Here is a 23,810-nt window from a genome sequence, read left to right as displayed (position 1 = left end):
CCCCTCCCCGCCAAGATGACATACAATCTTATACAGGTTCCACACCACAAAGTTTCTTTCTTCAGTCTTGTTTGCAAGCTAGCTGAAAAGGATTTGGGGTACCTATATTTTTATAAAAAAATAATATATGTATATATGCATGACATGAACTATGTAATACAATTGAGTCAAGATTGTTATTCCTCAACTCCCATATTTTTTCTTTGATAAAATACATAATTACTCTAGTAGAAAAAGATCTAGGCAAATCTAATTATAGACCTGAACTTGCAAAATCTGCAATGTAATCATGATTACTAATTACCACCTCTGTATAGGGTTTGGAGGTTAGAAATAGGAAAAACAGCGGAGGAAGGATCATAGGCTGTACATGTAGAGATGAAAGGACCTTAGAGTTCATCAAGTCCAACTCCATCTTTCAAATGAGGAAACTGAGGCAGAGTTTGTGTGACCTGCCCCTGGTAAAAAAAAAAAAAAAAACAGCCAACAAGTATCTGATACTAGATTTGAACTCATGTCTCCTTGACTCTAAGTCTAGTACTCTACCCATTCTACCATGCAATAGGTGAAAATCCTTCCTATGTCACTTACCAGCCATAGTAATTTAATCTCTTTATGTCACTAATGATTCTCTAGGACTTAAATCATAGACTAACGTCTGTTTATGTTGGTGGAGGGAGAACCCATGACAGGAGTTCCCTTTGCTGATGAAAGCATAGATCCTTCATGTACTTCTTTGCACATTCATCTATTATCTCTACATGGAAGTTTCTCGAATCTGTATTTCCCCATTCACCTTCTACATAGAGTTATAGTCCCTTATTTCCAATTAAGTAGTAGGCAACCCCAGAGGGGATATCCAATTGTCAAACTCAATATGTCCAAAACTGAATTCATCTTACCCCAAGACCTGCTCATCTCCCTAATTTCCCTTTTCCTTATTTTAGCACATTTCCATCTTCCCATTGATGAGAACTCTTAACCTTTGAATCAGCTTTGACTATTCTCTCTACCTTACTAGTCACTTCCAATCAGTTAACAGATCCAGTTACAGACTCCTAAACTCACAGAACACAATAGCTAAATATTGTTGTTGTTGATTCATTGTCAGTTATATCTGACCCTCTGTGATCCCATTGGGGGTTTTCTTGTCTCAGACACTATAGTGGTTTGCCATTTCCTTCTCCAGCTCAATTCAGATGAGAAACTGAGGCAAACAGTGAAGTGACTTGCCCAGGGTCACATAGCGAGTAAATGTCAGGCCAGATTTGAAATCAGGAAAATGAGTCTTCCTGACACCAGCCTGAATTCAGGTGCCCCTGACTCTAGGGTTAGTACTTGATCCACCTAGCAGCCCTTAGAAGGGACCTGGAGATCATCTAATCCAACATCCCAAGAAGGACCTATAGAGTTTAAATGATTTGCCTAAGATCACAGAGCAAGCAAGTGTTAGATTTAGGACTCCAGTTTGGCCCTTCCTAATTCCCCACCATAGAGGTCTTTTATGCCTCCTCAATAACATAATCCATATCTGTCACCTTTCTATTCCCTCTTGTAATTACTCTACTTTAGGTTATCTTTTCTTTTCACTTAGACCATTACAATCACCCCCTAACAGGACTTTCTGCCTCCAGTCCATTCCTTTTCCAACCCATCCTTCACATAGTACCCAAACAATTGTCCTAATTCACAGTTCTGTTCGTGCAACTCTCCTACTCAAAAACCTTTAGGGCCACCCTGTTCTTGAATAAAGAACACACTCAACTCTTCCATTCAGATTTCTATATTATGGCTCCAACATCTCTTTCAGCTTCAGCTTCAATTTATCCTCTTTATTTTCTACCACACTCTTGTCTTGTCTCCTGCCATCTCTATACCTTTGTTAATATCACCCCCACCCATGGCCCCTTGGCCACTGTGTCATTAATTAGACATTTATTGTCTTTTCCGTGCAAGGCATTATGCTAGTTAATGAAGAAATAATGACTAAAAATGATGCTATCTGCTCTTAAGGAGCTTACATTCTACTGGCAGATACAATCTATACACAGATAAGCATGACACAAGGTAGACTGTGGTGGGCTGGAAAAGGGTAATCTAGACAAAGTGGTCTAGGAAAGTTTGAATGAGAAAGAAGGACATCAGTAATAGACCTCCCTTCAGAGCCTATAACATGTGCTACCACTTTAACAAATTACCTTCTTTAATATCCTCCTACTTTCCAATTTGAAGATCATAGCAATTTGCCTGGACTACTCCTTTTCAATTACTGTATTCTATTGTATTCAAAATACTCAAATGCATTTGGGATGTCATTGATTTTGATGGCTCCTCCAATGATACAGGTCTTGATGCATCAATGTCTTCCCATACTGTAAGACTCTCATCCACGTTCTCCCAGAAAGTTTCCCTAGGGGATTCATTCAATGTATTGAGATCCTTCCTTATTTTCTGTCAGTATTAGGGAGAAAATTGAGTCTGTTACTGGAATCATCTTAAATGGATGGTAGAACCTGCTAAAGCCTGTACTCCACAGGCATGGTCTTTGAGAACTCAGGGTCACCTTCACTTAATGATGAAGTGTTGGACTAGGGTTTTATGGAGGTTTTTTTATAGCATAACTAGTTGTTTATATAGCTTTCTCCTCTAGTATGTTAAAAGTTCTTTGAGAGTAGGGCTCGAATCCTGTTTACTTTACATTTCTAGGACAGTACTTTATGCATAGTAAGCTTAATAAATGTTTGTTGACTTGAATCATTGTTGAATAAAAGTATGTGTTTTGTTACTTAGGAAAATGGCTTGTTTGCTTCGAAAAACATTCTGGCCTATTTTAATAAAAGTTGTAGGAATATTTAGTTTTTCAGTCAGCTTGAATAAGTCTCCTGCTGATGAATCATCCAACTCATATTGTGGAGTAGGGACAAAGCACTTTGAGTGGGTTATTGGAAGATGAAGGCAATCAGTATTTTAAAATTCCACTCCTTGGGTCCTATTCAGCTTGAGTGTTTTCATCTTTAATGTTTTTAGTTCTGTAATTTAAAAACAAAAATCCTAAGCATTTGAAGATTATTGTAGCAGAAAATTGTCTTTTGACTTGGGAAAGGTTGCTTCCTCCATTTTCTCATCTTTTAATATTTGACCAGGAAGCTATGGTTACAACCATATTTTTCATTTAGAGGTATATGCTTTTCCATCTTAAAAACTCAATAGTCCAAGCAAAGTTTGTTCAGTCATCATCCATTTATTTGTTGATGTTCTCATCAATACCAATTTGTCTGTCAGTCAATATTTATGCAAAGAACTGTGATGTGTGCGTAGCAGATACAAAGGACTTCAGGCAGGGACTAAAGTGAGATACAGAGAACCTGATGAGCCATGATGGGAGAAGGACTTTTCATTTTTCAAATTTCCTAGACCAGTGAAATCACAGGTGCAGAAAAAATTGTTTAAAAATATTTTAAAGAATTTACTCATTTGCTATTTTTGCCTAAGATATAATTTTTAAAAACTCCTTAGAGATCATGCAGTCCAACCCTCTCATTTTTTAGATGAAGAACCTAAAGGAAAAGGAAAGTGACAAGCCCACGGTTATTCAAAAAATGAAGAAGCGCCACAGACATTTAAAACCAAGTCCAATCTCCCCAAAGCCAGGGATCTTTCCATTACATTATGTCGTTTCTCATCACTCTCATATGAGATACACTTCCTCCATACATTTTGTGGGAATTTTCTTCCTTGTTTCTCTTTTACCAATTAAAAAATAGTGAAATATACTGATATTCTAAAAATAAGCTCAGTTTAATTCCAGATATCCTTTTTTTCCAAAACAAGTTCTTTTGGATTTTAATTAACATTTTGTACAGTAAATAATATTACAAATATTGTTTTGGGAAAAATTCATACTAGCAATTGAGAAAACAATGCAAAAAACTTTTCTTCATTTAAACAAATGAATCTCATTTTTCTTTATTTTTTGATGCAGAGTAGGTCAGAGAAATGATGAAGATTTTTTTTTCTATTCCTATGATTTTCTTTCATAGAACAACTGCTATTTGCTTTTTTTGCTCTTTACAGGTTCTTTACAGATTAAAAGAAAAAATTCAGCTTTCCCTGAGACAAGACAAGGAGAAAAACCAAGAGATCCACCTATCCCCCATCCCATTACAGGCCACCCAATCGGACACAAAGACGGTCAACAGTATGGTCCAGGCTGAGCACACCCCTAAAGTGGTGAACGTCATAGTGGATCCCCAAGGCCGATGCACTCCTGAGATCAAACCTGCTATTTCTGTCAGTCCATCACCTTTCAAAATGAAGCCTGTGGGACTTCAGGAGAGGTAAGGAAATGCTTCTGAATCTACTTTCAAAATTAGTTACAACATGAATCCCGCAGGTGCTGATGAGTTGGACATGATTAATGGATATAGTCTATTTCACCTGGGAATGTCTGTATCAGTAGCAAGGGATTCAGAAATAATAGTCATTGTCCCCAGAGAGGCAGGTCTTACAGACTGGGCTCATTGAGTTGTTTCATCACATGTGATTCTGCTGAATTATCAAAGCTGCAAACATCATGGATACTGATCTCTGGTCTGATCAAGAGAAGATTAGCTCTTTCTGATATCACACATAGGGTAGACATTAGAATGTTACCATGTTTCATTTTTTGTCTCCTTTGCAGTATGAATGAACAACATGGTCTCTGAGAATACTGATGTTTTTATTGGCTCGTTTGTCATCACAAATTATTAATAAAGTTATACCATGATTTGACTCTTCATAGTGAATTCCAATAATCACATTGTCTAGTTTCTCCAATGAAGTAGATTGTAATCTATGTCTCGGTAGAAGGTGGCAAGAGTTGTTGGGGCCCCAACCCATTCACCATCACCAAAATTTGACACCTGGTGGTCAGTCTTGTGGTGATGAATATCTTGGACTTTTGCTGTTGTGGGTCACAAGCTGGGGAGATGTGAGTTAGCCAGCCCTCCGTCCTATTCCCACAATACTAAATGGGATGGTTACAAGAACGTTGTGGTGCAGACCTAGGGTCCATGAGGTTGATCTTGCCCCAAGATGGACGGATCTATGTCCTAGTGGTGGGCCATTTGAGCACGAGGAGCATAAAAGGGGTTTTTGAGATTTTGATGAAGAGCTCCTGACGGCTTTTTTGATCTTTGTACTGCCAGGCTGTATTGGATTCTCTGAACTACTTTTAAATCACCTTGTGAATTGCTTCTACCTAAGGGTACTGGAATGATTTTAGTAAAAATGAATCTTCATTTAAACCTCTTGGCTGAGAATGGCTCAGTGTACCAGATACAGGGTAGTGACCACCCCAGCGTGCCTGAACCTGACATTATAACCCAGTCATCTCGCTTGTCCTTAAAACCTTTCTAGCCTGGTAGAATTTGACTGACACAGTCTTTAATAACGTAAGGTAAAATCCTTCCCTTTACACAAAGGAGTTCTTGTAGGATTCCAATAAATAGAATGGCCACTTCATGGTGTTTAATTCATCATTAAATTTAGGGAAAATAATTTAATCTAAAAATATATCCTGTATAAAGTCAGGTACACGGGGGTTAGTTGGAGCTCCCAAAAGTAGAGTTTTCTATTGAAGGAACTAGGGACATTTAGAACAGAGAAGGGTTAATAATCAGAGGGATAGAGAATCAGGGCATGCTTGCTTTCCTCAAATACATGAATAGCTATCATAATGAAGAGGGAGAAGACATTCTCCACAGGGCAAATCTATAACAAATGGTCTAAGGTAGAAAGAAACAGATTCCAGTGCAGGATAAGGATGAATTCATCAAAGGGTATATAAAGAAAGAACTTTTTCCTTTATACTGTATATATAACTTAAATTGTAGAGTTATCTACAAGTCATCTCCTCCATAAAAATATGAGCTCCTTGAGAACAGGAACTGCTCTTTACCCTTCTTTGAATTCCCAGTACCTAGCCTTATAGCTGGCACATAGTACACACTTAATAAATGCTTAGTGAGTGACTAAGTGAGCTGTGAAAACAATCAGAACTATTAAAAAATTAGATAAGCTGCTGTAGGAAATAGTGAGCTTCCCATCACTGAAAGAACTCAGAAAGAAGGTAGAGAGTCACTTGCTGGGGATGCCACAGCAGGGATCCCCAGTTCAGAGATTGCATGAGGTAATCTCTGAGGTCCCTTTCAACTCAATGATTATATAATTTTTCTAGCTTGTTTTTCCCAGATCTCCATTTTCCCAGTATTGTTCTCTTTGTCTTAGGTTTTGAGATCAAGTACAAAATTCATAGAACAGATGTTCAGTGCAGAAACTAAGCTTCATTTGTATCTCCTCCAATCCCCACTGCATAAATAGCACTTACTCAAACACTTTGTCAAATTATATGATATGTAAGCACACATCCAGAAAATGTGGTTTAGGACTTTGAGAAAGACAGAAGATAAATTTGGTCATCCAGAATCTTGTTTTGGTCTACCAACATTACCATTAGTCAGGAAGCACAATGTAAAAGGAAAAAGAAAAATCAGCCTTCTGTCATAATAGCAGAGCCAGCCTATGACTCAGTGGATGGGAGACTGGGTCAGGAAGATCTGAGTTCAAATCCAGCCTCAGACACCTACTAGCTGTGTGACCTTGGACAAGTCACGTAACTACTTATTGCCTAACAAGATAGATCTACTGGAGAAGGAAATGGCAAATCACTTCGGTATCTTTGCCAAGAAAACTCCACATGGGATCAGGAAGGGTCAAACATGACTGAAACATCTGAACTACAGAAATTGTAATAATAGGTAGCATTTTTATAGCACTTTAAAGTTTACAAAGCACTTTACAATTGATATCTCATTTTATCCTTGCAATAACTGGGAGGTGGGTGCTTTTATTACCCCCATTTTACAGATGGGGAAAAGGAGACAGAGGTTAAGTGATTTGCCCAGGGTCACATAGCTATGATTAAATTCTTGTTGATTACTATACTCTTTCATTGAGGATCTCCTCTGCCACTCTTCATTTGAATGCTTTCAACTTCTCTTTATTCATCTGCCTGATAGAGAAGCTAGAACTGTCTCTGTCACCATTATTGAGAGTCGAGATCTGGGTTCTAGTCTCTGCTGTGCCTCTTCTTAACTATATGACCTTTGGAAACCACTTAGCCTCTATGAATCTCAATTTTCTAATCTGTAAAATGAATTACACCAAGTGATCTCTGAGGTCCGTTCTAGTCCTTCAATAACCTAACCACCATGTCTAGTAATATACTGTTTGTTTGCCTAAAAAAGGAGGCAAAGGGAAAGAAGACAATGTGATGTAAGGCACCAAGAGCTGGATTTGGACCTGGGTTTGAATCCTGCCTCAGATTTCTCTCTCTCTCTCTCTCTCTCTCTCTCTCTCTCTCTCTCTCTCTCTCTCTCTCTCTCTCTCTCTCTCTCTCCCTCCCTCCCTCTCTCCCTCCCCCTCTCTCTCTCCTTCTCTCTCTCTCTCCATTCATTCATTTATATTTATTAATCATATGATAGTAGGCAAGCTGTTTACCCTCTCAGGGCCCCAGTTTACTCATCTACACAATATGGATAATAATAGCACCTACTTTGTTTGAAGGATCTAATATGCATAAAATGCTTTCTGAAATCACTGTATAAATAGCAGGTTGAGGAGGGGAGGGAGTACAGGCTTGTGGCTTCAATGATTTAGGGAAGTCCCTGGGTATAAACTCACTCAAGCAAAGTAGATCAACAATTCATCTGTCACTTACCATCTTTGAGAGTTGTCTAGGGCATTGTGTCAGGGACAGAAGTGGAACATAGGTCTTCTTGATTACTAAGTTGGCCCTAATCATTACACCACACAGCCTTTTACGATCTATTAGTTTTGTACTTCTTGTTATTCTAGTTTATTTTATTTGTAAGTTTCAAATATCATAGTGTTAGAGATCCATTTCAGGGGTGGGGATCCTGTGGCCTGGAGGTCATATGTAGCCCTCTAGGCCCTCGAGTACAGCCCTCGGAATCTAAACTAAAAAGGGCCACACTTTAGAGGTCCACATGTGGCCTTGAGGTCATAGGTTCCCCACCCCAAGTCCATTTCATAATTAAAATTAATGTTTGTGTGTGGAGACAGCAAGGATGATGTCTTATTTCATCTTTGTAATACATTGGCATAGTGACATGCCAAAAAAAGAATGAATGAGTGAATGAATGGCATTATGAGTGAACCTTGGTTTGGTTCTCAATGAATAAAGAAGATAAATGCAAAGAAATGCCTTACTATATCAATTCTCCCTTACTATTCAACTTTCATTACCATGTACCCCGGGGGCAGCTAGGTGGTGCAGTGGATAGAGCACCAGTACAGGAGTCAGGAGGACCTGAGTTCAAATCTCACCTCAGACCTTGACACTCACTAGCTGTGTGACCTTGGGCAAGTCACTTAACCCCAATTGCCTCATCCTGGGTCATCTCCAGTCATCCTGATGAGTAGTATCTGATCACTGGATTCAGATGACTCTGGAGGAGAAGTGAGGCTGGTGACCTGCACAGCCCTTCCTCACTCAAAACAAAGTCAAGTGCAAGTCATGTCATTATTTCTTTGATGGCATGGTCTTCTTCAGCAACGAAGGAGAAACACACACCATGTCCCCTGCCAAAAAACAGAAACATGGTGGCCTTGAGATAGAGTGGTGAATGGTAGCAGGTATGCTATGGAACGTGAGGATCTCCAAGAGTCCAGGAAACTTCCCTGAGAGTATTAAGCCACAAAACTCATTTGCTACTTGCGTAATCTTAGAACATCCAGTTTTACAGTTCAGCTTCTCTTGTTGCTGTAGTGAAGTAACTATCCTCTGTTGATGGCACAAAAGTTTGCTTTCCTTAAATGTCCTATAAAATTAGAATGGTGGCATCAGGAGTCAATTCTCCCAGAAAAATTATGGTTGTGTTATATAAATCTCTCCTATCTGATCAAGCGAACTTATCACATTTCTAAGAGGTGAGACAGGAAGTTATAAAGAAAATTCATCTAGAAAGTACCCATGCCTAATTAGGAAAGAAAGGCCCAGTCTAAAAAACAAAAAAGAAGTAGATGGATTAACATTTCAAACATAAAATGAATAATTTGTTTTCAGAGACTCAAAAACAAATCCACCAAAATCAGGCAGGGACTGATCTGTTTCCATTATACAATCTAGTTGATTTGTCAGTCATCAAATTCTTTCCTTTTTTCCTTCTAGATTTCTCTCCTATCCATTATCTACCTTCCGTTCTTATTAACTGCACCATCATCATTGCTGCTTATAAAAATGGAAGGTACTTATTAGCACCTTTCTGTTTAGGTGATCTTTAGGTAACTATAAGGGAGCAGGAGAATCCTTAATAAAGGGTTATGTTTGCATTGTTTTCTTGTATCTCAAAATTTTATCTTAAAAACAAACGCTGAACAAGGATATTAAGGGAAAATTTCTGGCAGACAATATGGGGGCCATTATAATAAAAGCCAGTGGTTCTTTCTTTCATGGACTATCAAAAAAGAATGTATGGACAGCTAGGTGGTGCAGTGGATAGAGCATCAGTGCAGGAGTCAGGAGATCCTGAGTTCAAATCTCACCTTAGACGCTTGACACTCACTAGCTGTGTGACCTTGGTCAAGTCACTTAACCCCAATTGCCTCATCCTGAGTCATCTCCAGTCATCCTGATGAATATCTGGTCACTAGATTCAGATGGCTCTGGAGGAGAAGTGAGGCTGGTGACCTGGACAGTCCTCCCTCACTCAAAACAAAGTCAAGTGTAAGTCATGTCATCACTTCTCTGATGGCATGGTCTTCTTTGGCAACGAAGGACAAACACACATCAAAAAGAAAGTCCTTTGTTTGACACTTAAAGGTCTTCACAACCTAGCCCTTGTTTGTCTTCTCACATGACTTCCCTCCAATTACTCTATGATCAAGCCCTACTGGTCAAGGAAAACTCCTTGCCCTTTCTCAGGAATGGAATTCCATCTACCATCTCTGTGCCTTTACCTAGACTGACGCTGTTGCTAGAACACTCTGCATCCTCACCTCCATCTCCAAGAATCCCTGGTTTCCTTGAAGACTCAGCTCAAGTGCTAAGTTATACAGGAGGTCTTTCTCAGCATCTCCAGCTGTTGCACCCTTGCTCCCTAAGGTTCCTTTCCATCTGCCTACATGCACCTATCCCTATGTTGTCTTCACTATTATAATGTAAGTTCCTTAAGGACGGACTGTTTTTGCCATTTTTTGTATCCTCCACACTTAGCACAGTGACTGGTATATGTTGTAGTTCAGTCATTTCAATTGTGTCCAACTTTTCATTACTCCCTATTTGGGGTTTTCTTGACAAATTACATTTCCTTTTCCAATTCATTTTACAGATGAGGAAACTGAGGCAAACATAGATTAAATGAATTTCCCAGGGTCACACAACTACTTAGTTTCTGAGGCTGGATTTCAACTCAGTTTTTCCTGACTTCCAGGCCAGAGTTCTATTCCACCGTGCCCTGCCTGACACATCAGAGGTACTTAACAAATTTATGTTAGTTAATTGAATTAATTTCTTAGCTGTTTTGCAAGATCTTTTGCGAGGAAGAATTAACAACTGATTAACAAAACAACAAGTTTCCTGGTGGTAGCAGTTGATCCCTACATGCTCTTGTGGGTTCTTGACACCAAAAACAGGATCATGGTTTAGAGTTGGAAGGGACCTTTGAGGTCATCTAGCTCAATTCCTTATTTTACAAGTAAGAAGAAAATGAAAACCAGGGAGATCAAATGATTTCCCCTTTACAAAAGTATTAAACAGAAGAGACAGAATTTGAATCCAGGGCTAACACTAAGTATCATTTCTCCTATTGCTTCCAGGTAACAAATCTCCCCTGATTTTCCTTCCCTGGGTCATGTCATAACATAACATGATAACTTTCTTTTCATTTTCCAGTTGTGGTGGAAAGCTGTGGTATACATTGCAAGTATGTAGGCTTCAGGTATTTAAAAATAAAAAAAAAACAGACTGAACTTCCCAGACTTCCCAGGGAAAGAGTCTGGGATAATAGAAGGATCAAAACAAAACTCCTTGCCAAGAAAATGTCATATAGACTGGCATATTAGTTCAAAGTCCCTATTTAACATGGCTTACTCCCAGACTACTAGAAGGCAGACATCTGTTCCCTGCTCCCCCTAGTGGAGAGTCATAGTATTGGTTTATTGTTTTCTGATTAACAACATGCAAGTTCTCCATGATTCGCATAAATGAATGGGACTCCAGCTGAGGGAATAGATAAGGGAATCAAAAGGTATGAAATGCATACAAATGAATGGAGGTGGGAAAATAGTTCCTTATTTCAGAAGAGAAAGAAATTACTTTCATGAAAATCTGGACCACCTAGATAGAATTGTAGATTTGGAGTGAATGAAAAAAACAGCATTTATTAGCCGTTTGCTGTGTTCCAAGAACTATACTAAGTGCTAGGATTCCAAATACAAAGTAAGACAGTTCCTGCTTTATATCATCATCATCAAAAAAACAATAGTAATAAAAATTATATATTATTAAATATATTTTATTAATAACATTAATAATATCTTTATTATATTCATCAATTATTGTTATTTAATTATTAAATAATATGTATTATTAAAATATTAAAAATTAAATAAAAGAATAGCTAGCCTTTAGATAGCTCTTGATGGATTTGCAAAGCGCTTTATATATATTATCTCACTGGATCTTTACAACAGCCTTGTGAGGTGGCTGCTGTTATTATCAGCCCCATTTTGCAAATGAGAAACCTGAGGTTGAGAGAGGTTATGACACAGTTATGAAGTCTGAAGCAAGATATAAACTCGGACAGGGTAGCTAGGTGATGCAGTAGATAGATGGCTGGCTCTGGAGTTAGGAGGACCTGAGTTCAAATCCATCCTCAGACACTGTCTAACTGTATGACACCAAGGCAAGTCACTAAGCCCTGTTTGCCTCAGTTTCCTCATCTGCAAAATGAGTTGGAGAAGGAAATGGCAAACCTCTTCAGTATCAGGGCTAAGAAAACCTCAAATGTCATGGAGAATCAGACTTGACAGAAACAATTGAACAGGAAAAGATGAATTTAGATATTCCTGATTCCAGGTCCAGTCTTTAATCAGCCTTCAACTGAATTCAAGTGGATTCAATCGCTTAGCTGGCACATGAAAGAGAGGGATGAGCAGGGATGGGTGTCACGAGATAACGAGTGAAACAGTAAGACCAGAAGCAAAGATAGTGTTATTTGAAAATAGTTCTCTGAGCTAGAAGTAGAAGGGGAATGGGGAGAGTGAAGTATGTACTTGGAGGCAGGGTAGTGACATAGCCCCAAGACAGGAGTTCTGTCTCTCTAGAGCTCTTGTTTGGAGAGTGGAGCAGCTGTGGGAAGAGTGGATGATGGTTGAGGTGAAGAAGCCTATTCTGGGGATCAGCGAATGGACTTGGGGTATGCTGATGTTAGATTGTACTAGAAAACCAATCATTAAATTTCAGTGTAAGCATGTAAGTGTAAGAAACTGACAAAGCTTGATTTATTCTCTTTATTGTTAAGAAAAGAAAGTGATGGAGAAAATGTTAGTATTGGAAATTAAACTTAAAAGTGTGTCCCCCCTCCCAACCCTCCCAACCTCCTCCCCCCGGAATCTGATCGCTAAACATTTCCCAGCACACCCCAGAATAAACCTTAGGGGATACCTAATTTCTTCATTCTACAAATGACAAATGTAAGGCCAAGAGACATCCTGTGATTAGCCCAAGGTCATTCATTTCCAAAAATGTACGTCCTTCACTTTGGGTCCATCACCTCTCTGTCAGAGAGTAAGCAACATACTTCATCACTGATCCTTGGGAGACATAATTGATCAACGAATTGGTCAGAATTCTTAGGTCTTCCAAGTTATTTTTCTTTTACAGGATTGTACTCATTATATGAATTATTTCCCCCAATTCTGTTTTTTTACTTACCATAGCTACTCACTGGATTTCTTGATCACTATTGGGTCTGGTGTTATTTTTAGCTTTTTTTTTAAAATGGATTTGTGGGAACTGGGTTGCCTGCTTCTGTTCAAGCAGCCATCTGGGCCAGAAGCCTAGAGTTAGATTTTTGGACACAGAAAGTGTGTGGATTTGTTTTACTTGATCATAATTATTTGTTACAAGAACATAAAAAAGACTTCTACTAAAAAGAAGAAATTTTCAACTATAAGAAAGAAGCTATCTGAAGTCACTTGGGCCTGGACCAGACCAGACAATTTAAATTCTAGATCGCTTCTTTGTGGAAGACAGTCATTATAGTATAGGCTTCACAGATTTGGGCAGAAAGGAGGGGTGGGGGTGGGGAGTTTGGGAGAGTTATGGAGAGTAGGTGGTGAGGTGTAAAGCAGAAGGAGCAAGAGGACATTGGAGTGGAGGTTCCAAGAAGAAAAAGATTTGGTATATTATTTTAGGCCTTATCACATTACTATTCTATCTTTTCATAAAATATTTAAAGGGATGACCTCAGAGGGGAAGAAAGAGAAATTATAACCAACCATCTCATGAACAGCAAACATCATTTTGATTTTTCTGAAGCTGTATTTGTATTGTATCTCAAATTGTTTGATAGTAGCAATAGATTTTTTTTTAATTTTTAATACCTATCATTGGTAAAGATTCTGAAGAGTTAGAAAAAAAATCTAGAAAGAGGTCTCTTTTTCTTACAAGGCCAAAAATCCACTAAGAGAAAGGATAGAAAAAATCTGGAGACAGGGTTTAAAAAATTTGTTGAATAACAAATGGCAAGGCTACTCCATAAAATGTGGTGGTAAGTGAAAACCAAACCAAATAGAGAGAGAGAGAGAGAGAGAGAGAGAGAGAGAGAGAGAGAGAGAGAGAGAGAGAGAGAGAGAGAGAGAGAGGAGGGAGAGAGAGGGAGGGAGAGAGAATACAGCCCAGTGAAAAGAAAATAGGTGATGAAATAAAACAAAACAAAAACTAAATTAAAAATAAATAGCATTTTTAAAAAAAAGAAATAGATAAAATAATAGATCGGTGTTTAGAATGCTAGATGTAATTTCCACCAAAGCAGATGCTCTAATGACTGCAGTTTTAATGATTGAAGGACAAGAGACTAATGCTGGAAATGGCAGTGATGACTACAGCACTGCCTTTTTTTGAACCATATCTGAAACCCTTTCCAAGAATTGATTTCTCTAGCACAAACAGTATGCTGTTGCATCTGCCATCAGCATCCTACACATTTTATCCGCTGCTCCCTGGGAGATTTGGAAGCGACCTTGGACAAGTCCTTAACTTTGAAAGAGCAGTAAGTTTAGACCCAAAGGCCCTGGGTTTGGATTTCGCTTGTCCTTTACACAGGTCACTGTGTGACCTTAGGGAAATCACTTAACATCTCTGGTCCAATTTCCAAAAGCTGTAAAATGAGAAGACTTCTAGGGTCTCTTTCAAATTGTATCAACCTGATCTAAATGCCCTACCTCCCTCAGCATCTTTCCCAATCTCTACCCCCCTTAAATTCCAATCAACATGTCTACTTTCTTCTAGTTTTATAAAAAAAGAAGGTGCCAAATTTTATGTTGTTATTGATGGGAACATGTTGACCATTTAAAAAATTAGGATGATTTTGCATCATAAATCTATTTCTAGAGAGTGTTGTATGTGTGTTTATGAGAAGAAGATTTTACTATTTTCTCTGAGTGGATAAAGCTATAAACTTGGAGTCAGGATGTTTGAATTCGCCTTTTGACTACAGTCAAATCACTTAACCTTTTTTAAGCTCAGTTTCCTCATCTGTAAAATAATAATAATAATAGGACCCACTTCAGAGGTTGTTACAAAGATCAAATGAGATAAAACCCACAAAAAGCTTTATAGCTTAAAGCACTTTTAGTAATTATGTTAGCTATTATGCATTGTACAAATTCTATTTTTTTTAGTCAGATTAATGGGAGATTTAAGTGTCCTGATGTATCTGTAGCTAGAAGTACTGGCAATTCATTCTAAAATCTACATATTCAAGTCGAGTAACCATTTATTAAATGTCTGTTACATGCTAGAGAAGCAGTCAAACGTAGTGGACAGAGAAGAGAAAGTCGGGGTAACCTGAATTCTCGTCCCCATTCTGACATACACTGGCTGTGTGATCTGATGCCAAGTCAACTGTCCCCGGGCAATTCTCTAAGACTAAAAGTTGCAGATTTTTCAAATTGCCCATTTGAATTGGTAGAGGAAGTTATTTTACCTGGAATGCCTTACATTGGACCCTTTTCCCCATCCCCCCCCAAAAAAAACACAAGGCATGGAGTGGGAAAAGATGCAAAAATGCTAGATATAAACCAGTCACTTTTTAATGAAATGTCACATATCTTCTGGGGAAGTATATAAACATATCATAAATCTTAATTAACCCATTGAAAGAACTGAGTGAAACTGTGAAACCTTGGAAAGATTTTATTCAGGCCAAGTATGGAGTCCAATTCCCAGAGCATCCTTGGCTGCCTGCCTCCAGTGACAATCTGAGTCAGCATTTTGTACACTTGTACCAAGAGCCTTCATCCTGTGGGCTGAGCTATTTGCATTTGGATTGATGGGATGCAGGGATGGTCTCTAGGATTTCAAGGTATGCATTGAATGCCTCCTAAAAGAAGATTGGTGCCACCGTCAGCAGAGGTCCCCATATCATGATACAGCACATCTGTCGCAGGACTAGTTAAATTCAGCCCAAAGAAAGATGAACCAACCACGGTAGGTGACTTTAAAAAAAATAAAATAAAATTGTTTTTGACCTACATTAAGTCATTTTGAAACTGGAGCCTTGCTTCCGTTGTAAATATTTTACAAGATTCTCCTAATATATTATAGAAATTTTAAAAGTACAATTTCTATAAGAAGCAATTTGTAATTCTCTGGGCTCAATTTAAATGTAGATGGAAACTTAACATTATCTGAATGCTGTTATCTGAAGCAAGTCTAAAGACTGCCTCCCTTGCCTGGCATGTAGGAATAGTGCCATCTAGTGGACATATAGGGCTAGAATGGTGCAGGAGCTACTAGGTTATTTTCTAGTGGGATATGAAATCTCCCGGCTTGTTATGAAAATCCATAATCTGTGTGTTCTCTGGGCAGGGGAAGCATTATGTCTCCTGCCATATCTCGCAGGCAGATGGTTTTATTGATGATAAAAGCACTGCAGGCTATGTGAAATAAATCATCTAGCATTAAAGGGTTTTCCAGCATTTCTCCATGTGTAGTCATTATTTCCCTTGGTCAACTCACTCTTTTGTTTCCATAAATTTATAAATATGTAAGGACATTTAACTCCCATAAGATCATTGCTATCCAATTTTAAATGTGTCTGCTTCTAGTATTGAAATTTTGTTCTTTTTCTTCTTCTCATTTTTTAATAAATCTAGTTTGAAAAGAAGAGCTTACATGAATCTAGGCCAGAATTCTTCTTATCTTTATCTTGTTTCCATCCCCTACCACTCTTCCCTAGTTTCTCTTTCCTTCCCTTCTCTTTCTTCCCTTTTGTTCTTGATTTCAATTTTCCCATTAATTTACAGTCATCTTGGAAAGAAAGCAACAGACTTTCCCAAGGGTCCAAGCATTATGAGAATTGTTTAGTCAATAGTGCGGAGAAGTGACCTCCCTTCATCCTTCCTGACTCCCTTGGAAAGAAAGGTTACTCTCTATAAACCATGTGGTACCATCAAAAGAACACTGATAATAAAATCAGACAGAAGACCTAGGTTCGAATTCCATCTCTGACTCTTACTATCTTAATTGTACAGATCTGTGAAATAGGAGACTGCAATATTTCTCTTCCATGCCTTCCTTTCAGGGTACCCTGAGGATTAGAAACCAGGGTATCCACCCCATTATTCTTCAATGAATATGGTATTCTGAATGAGTAGATTTATGAAATTATCTTCATTATTTGTCATTTGCTCTTAGAGAGTTGTCTTTGAATCCCTTGTTTTGAAAAGTATTAATCCCCCCCCCCCTTGGTCTTTTGTCTGTCTACACATTTTTTTGCTCGAATCATGAAAAAGGAGGAAAATTATTAAAAGGTAATCTATTAATGATTACTAACAAGTGTGTGGTAGCATTAAAATATCATAAATTTAAGCAAACTTTTGAAACTGTCAGGGACATCTCTCTACTTGTTCAGGTTGGATGTTGGGAAAGAAGGAGGCACTTCCAAGATACTGAACAGTTAATAAGAGGAAAGTGACTTTACCCTAACACAACAAGAATATGTAACAAGGACATAAGGCACGTCGCTCCTCTGGACTCAGCTCCCCTTATCTCCATATGGAAATTGATTTGATCAGCAGGGCAGGATGTAGTGAAGGGCATGGTAACTCACACGATCTTCAGAAATCTACCAAGTCTAGATTCAGCATGGCTGGGGTTTTGCATGCCCTAGAATGACCAAAGAAGCTAAGTCCAATGAGCCAAAGCCAATCCTGTAGGTCAGTCAGGTTGGGGGAGAGAGGTAGCTTCATCTTCTTTTAAGTAAAATCTCCCTATGTTGTGTTTAGGAGGAAAGAAACTGTGTCAGGGAAATGTTGATCCTATCAACACATATTACAAAAGCACAATGGAAATTTATCTGAAACCTAGGCAGCTTGGTTGCTTTATTTCAGGGGTTTTTAACTATGAATTTATTCTTTGGAAATAAAGATATAGATAATTGTATTTCAATATAATTGTTTTCCTTTATCATTCTATGTATTTTGTTTTATGCATGTACAAAAACTGTTCTTAGAAGTGGTCTGAAGATTTTACCAGATTGCTAAAGGGGATCCATGACACAAAAAAAAAGAGTAAGATTCCCTGAGTATAAATCATTTGGTAATAGTTCTAGAGTCAAGCAGACTACCACTAGGTGACAGAGTAGATAGAACAAAAGACTGAGTTAAGAATATTTGAGTTCTAATTCTGGTAAAAAACACATATCAGCTGTGTAACCCTGGGCAAATAACTGAACCTTTCTGTGCCTCATTTTTCCTATATGTAAAATAAAGATAGTCGTAGCACCTACCTCACAGGGTTGTTGTTATTGTCACTGATGATCAAATGATTTAACATAAGTAAAATACTTTGCAAACCTCAAAGTATCATACAAATTTTGCTATCATCATCGTCATCTCTCTGACACCTTGGGGGAGTCATTAAGACTGTGGACTTTATGTTCCTCATCTGTAAACTGCAAAGACACTGTAAAACTGTGAACTGTAAGACACCATCTAGCTCCAAAACTATAATTCTATGATCCTCAGTCTCACAGTTTCTGCTCTCCAAAGCTTAAGGGGAGAGAACATTTTCCTGAACATATACATGTGCACTGTGCTTACATATCAATCAAAAGGCATTTCTTAAATATCTGGTGTGGTTTAGGCACTGCACTAAAGACAAAAATGAAAGAGTCTCTGTCTTTAAAAAGCATATATTCTAGGGATGAAGACAACATATACATATATTACATACATGCAAAATAAATACAAGGCAGTTTTGGAAAGGAGACGCTCACCACAGGGGAGAAGGGCATGGAGGTAAGAAAAGATTTCACTTCAGAGGTGGCATTTGAGCTGATTTTTGAAAGATGCCAGGTATTTCAGGAAATGGGGATGCAAAAGTAAGCCTTTCAGGCATGGGGGACATCCTGTAGAAAGGCTACAGTCAGGAGATGGACTGGCATGTGGGAGGAAAGGCAAGAAAGCAGGTCTGGTTGGACCAAAGCGTACTAGAAAGGAAGTAATAATAGTTAATAAGGTTGGAAACATCATAAGGTTGGGATCCTATTGTGAAGGACCTTAAATGCCAAGCAAAGCAGTTTGTATTCATGCCTATAGGTAAGCGAGAACTAGTGCTAAGTAATGACCTAAGGAAGGAAAGGAGTCTTAAATTCACATACACATATACATAAACATACAAGCATATACATAGACACACATATACATATATAAATACACATACACAATGTACATACACAATGTACACATGTGCATACGTTCATATACACATATACACAACGTGCACACACACACACATCCTACATTCATCTTGTATGTACAGAAGGGTTTCATCAGTAGGTCATATATACATATACACATATACACAACACACACACACACACACACACGCACCCTACCTTCATCTTGTATGTACAGAAGGGTTTCATCAGTAGGTCATATATACATATACACATATATACAACACACACACATACACACGCACACCCTACCTTCATCTTGTATGTACAGAAGGGTTTCATCAGTAGGTCATATATACATATGCACATAGACACAACACACACACACACACACGCACACCCTACCTTCATCTTGTATGTACAGAAGGGTTTCATCAGTAGGTCATATATACATATGCACATATACACAACACACACACACACACACACGCACACCCTACCTTCATCTTGTACAGAAGGGTTTCATCAGTAGGTCATATATACATATACACATATACACAACACACACACACACACACACACACACACACATACCCTACATTCATCTTGTATGTACAGAAGAGTTTCATCAGTAGGTTTATTTCTCTCTAATCCCTAGATGAGTCAGACTCAGGATATGTTGTTTTTTTCTTAAATGACTACTTCTAATGTCCCTCTCCTCCATGTATAATGTAGAATATTTTCTTTGTGCCTTGTACAGATTTTTTAAAAATCTCTCATATCTGATATTATTTAGTTATATCAAAATGTATAATAAGATTCTTAACTTTTATTTATTTTTTAGAAGCATTTAAGGTTAAATGACTTGCTCAGGGTCACACAGCTAGTTAGTATTTGAGGTCAGATTTGAACTCAGGTCCTCCTGATCCCAGAAAGGGATTCACTTAGCTGTCCCTTGTGCTAAGATGCTTTAGACCAACAATTAGAATTCATTTAACAAACATTTATGAAATACCTCACATGTGTAGGGCACTGAGCAAGAAGAAAAATGTATATAAGAAATAATCTCTCCCATGTGGATCTGGACATCTATTAAGCAGAAAAGACATAGGTATTGACATTGTAATATTGTTATTCAGTCATGTATGACTCTTCATGACCCCAAGGAGGGTTTTCTTGGCAAAGACATTGGAGGGGTTTGCCGTTTCCTTCTCCAGCTCATTTTACAGATGAAGAAACTGAGGCAAAAGTGACTTGCCCAGAGTCACACAACTAGTAAGTGTCTGAGGTCAAATTTGAACTCTGATCTTCCCGACTCTAGGCCCAGTACTCTAATCACTGAATCACTTAGTTGCCCCTACCCAAGATACAAAACAAATTGCTCTGTGAAACCCCAGGTGGAAGGCTCCTACTGATACAGCTGTTTCTGGGGACCAGGGGAGATTTCTGAAAGCAAGTGACATTTTATTGGTAATTTAAAGGATGTGTAGAAATTGAAAGGCCAAAGAGGACAGACATTCTGAACCATAAGAACAGAATGAATAAACCACGGAGGTAGGAAAGGAGGAAAGGAAGAGGGAGGATGGGAGTAAAAGTGGGTGTTATATTCAGTGTGAAAAAGAGTTGGTTCCATCTCCCTAGAGAACAGAATTCAGAGAAAGTAGTAATATGTGATATAACTGGAAATATAGGATAGTGCCAGGTTAAACAGGGCCTTGAATGTTAGACAAAACAGTTGGAATTTAAGTTAGACAGCAGGAAACTAATTAATGAAGATCTTTGAGCAACTGACTGACACGATCAGATTTATGTGAAAAAAAAGATTAGTCTGGCAGTGGGATGACGGATAGATGGGAAGCAGAATATACAAAAGGCAGAAAGGCTATAAGAAGCTCATTCTTATAGGCAAGGTATATGCTATGAATTTTAAGGCTTAACTGTGTACTCTACGAGTTAACTCTCATTTTAAAAAATAACCAAATTTTTCATTTTTCCAAGTGGGTGCTCATAGATCTTATGCATATGTAGAAAAAAAGTGTAAGTCATGCTTTTAAACATCAGAATTAGTTGGATAATTATTTCCAGTTTTGGAATTCCTCTAGGAATTAACATTTAACAATGGAAAACTTTCCAATGACGCAAAGCTGGAAAGGTTACAGAGTCAGGATCCAAAAAGATTTTGACGAGTCAGAATGATGGGCTGCATCTAGTAAGGGGAAATCTAATAGAGGTAAATATAAAGTTCTATTTTGTTGTTGTATAGTGGTGTTTTCTTGGCAAAGATACCAGAGTGGTTTGCACTTTCCTTCTTCAGCTCATTTTACAGATGAGGAAACAGGGGGAAGTGACTTGCTCAGGGTCCCACAGCTAGTAAGTGTCTGAGACTGGATTTGAACCTAGGTCCTCCTGACTCAGTCCCGGTGCTCTATCCTATGCTCTACCTAGGTACATATACTTGGGTTGAACCATTTAGCTACTTTAGAGCAGGAACAGAGAAAGCATGGCTACACAAAGGCTCATGTGAAAAAGACAAGACTCTCACTGGACTGTAAGTTCATTAGGAATGAACAATGTGGTTGGTATTGTTGAATCACATCTGATTCTTTATCATCCCATATGAGGTCTTCTTAGCAAAGATACTAAAGTGGTTTGCCATTTCCTTCTCCAACTCATTTTTACAGATAAAGAAACTGAGGCAAACAGAGTGGAGTGACTTGCCCAGGATCATACAGTTAGAAAATGTCTGAGATCAGATTTGAACTCATGAAGAGGAGTCTTCCTGACTCCTAGCCCACTGCTCCACAGTAGTCAAAAAAAGTTAAAGCAACCTTATGCTGTATTACTGGAAGCTCATGGTGCTCATGGTGAGGAAGGGCAAAGCCTGCTGTCCTCTACTGTAACCTGAGACCATTCATGTTCTGTTCTGTATGCCATATACAATCAACAAACCAGGGTGTATACAGGAGAACTACCCATGTGGTGAGAAAGCTGCAGATTATACCATTTGAAGTGATCTACAGATGGTTCACCAGGAGAGAAGAATTAAAGAAGTGTTTAAAGGCTCCACCATTGGGTAGAAATTTCAAAAGGTATATTTAGGCTCAATATTTTTTAAAGCTTCACAACAATTTGAATGATCTGAAAATGAATGGAATAGGTTTTTTCAGAAGGTTGTAGATTCCTTAACACTAAAGACTATCAAGAAAAGATTGAGTGAGGACCTTTGGGCAGCGTTATAAGGGAGACTCTTAATCAGGAAGCGGTGGAACCGGGACCTCTGTGGACACTCCCAGCTCTGAGATTCTCTGCTGATGCCTCTTCTATACTATCTTACATAAGTGAGTTTTAAATCTTGTTATTTTATGACAATAATGGCTTACTTTTGACACACACAAGGAAATAATTTGAGGGGAATAGAGGGGTGACAAGGCTCATTTCAAGTGTAAAATCAGTTATTTGGAGCATCAGCTTGTTTTTAATGATCCTACAGCCCTCAGGAGTAATCATGAAGTCTTGATAGGAGAATAAGATTGAAAACAAGTACCCTTATTCTCCATTTCAAGGTGCAGAAGACACCACTTATCTTCACTTCTAGATACAAAAGAGAGGAGGAAAAAGGCCTTAAAGAAAATCTTTCCTCCACCTTCTTGCTAGTCTGATCCTCAAAAGCTTACCTGGTTTTAAGAGACTGACATAGCTGCATGCTAGAGGGTTTAACTAAATAACTCCCCAGTTGAAGAAACAGTCATTTTCCAGAATTCCATTCTGTGAAAAGTCGGAACACTGCCCTGTCTCCACAAAGGAGTAATATGATGTTGTTGTCAGTGAAGTACACCCCCAAGGTCTTTGACAGATGAGCTGTCAGACACGTTTGTCATTTCTAGTAGTAGTGGTAGTTAGCATCTCAAAAAAGAGGTCAACCTAGCCGAGGGAAAAGTAAGAACATAGAGGAGAAATGCTTCACAAATCCACAAGTGCTACACAAATGCCAGCTATGATCATTTTTATTATTCAACATGATTAGCTAGGAAATCACACAATAATTAGAGGTGTGGAAGAAAGGAACAAGTAGGGGCAGCTAGGTGGTACAGTGGATAGAGTGCCAGCCCTGGAGTCAGGAGAATCTGAGTTCAAATCCAGCCTCTGGGTAAGTCACTTAACTCTGGGATACACACACACACACACACACACACACACACATATATATTACATACATGTGTGTGTGTGTGTATCATATACATACACACACACAGAAGAGGCAGCCTTAGGAAACCTTAATAGTTTCCACCTTACTAAAGTCTTTAAGCAAAAGTTGGATAGCCACTTGTTAAATATTTAAAGACATCACTTTATGTTCAAGTTTGCATTGGATTAGATGGTTTCTGAAGTGTCTTCTGACTCCAAGATTCTGTGGTTCCACGAACAGCTTTTGTCCTAAAGTTGTCTAAAATATAAAATAGAGATAGCAAGAAGAACCATCACCCAAAAAATAATGCACCTAGAATTCCTCCTGAATCCTTTAAATCTCCTACAGAATTCATGTTGTAGGTGGCAGCAAGGTGGGACCTTGAGTTCAAATTCAGCCTCAAACACTTATAAACAATGGGACCCTGGATAAATCTGTTTGCCTCTATAATACAGGTATAATATTAGCACCTACCTTCTAGCATTTGATGTGAGGATCAAATGAGATAATTGTAAAACTTGATGTTGTGCCTGGCTTACAACAAGCATATAAACATTAGCTATTTTTATTCTTTATTATTATTGTTTAGTCCTTTTAGTCGTATCCAGCTGTGATCTTTTTTTGGAGTTTCTTTAGCAAGGATACTGGAATGG

The 23,810-nt window shown here is 38.3% G+C and overlaps 1 protein-coding gene across 3 annotated transcripts in view; it reads left to right on the top strand.

The window, feature by feature from the left end:
- PTPRR (protein tyrosine phosphatase receptor type R) overlaps nucleotides 1-23,810 on the top strand; it is a 348,363-nt gene that overhangs the window by 199,373 nt on the left and 125,180 nt on the right. For all 3 annotated transcript variants that reach the window (XM_072655374.1, XM_072655375.1, XM_072655376.1), the window contains one exon: nucleotides 4,075-4,337. In XM_072655374.1, the coding sequence (XP_072511475.1) occupies nucleotides 4,075-4,337 (263 nt within the window). The remainder of the gene's footprint in view (nucleotides 1-4,074; nucleotides 4,338-23,810) is intronic.

The sequence above is a fragment of the Notamacropus eugenii genome, chromosome 3 (assembly GCF_028372415.1).
Source record: "Notamacropus eugenii isolate mMacEug1 chromosome 3, mMacEug1.pri_v2, whole genome shotgun sequence".
NCBI classification, from domain to species: Eukaryota; Metazoa; Chordata; class Mammalia; order Diprotodontia; family Macropodidae; genus Notamacropus; species Notamacropus eugenii.
This window is presented reverse-complemented; position numbering and strand designations above follow the sequence as displayed.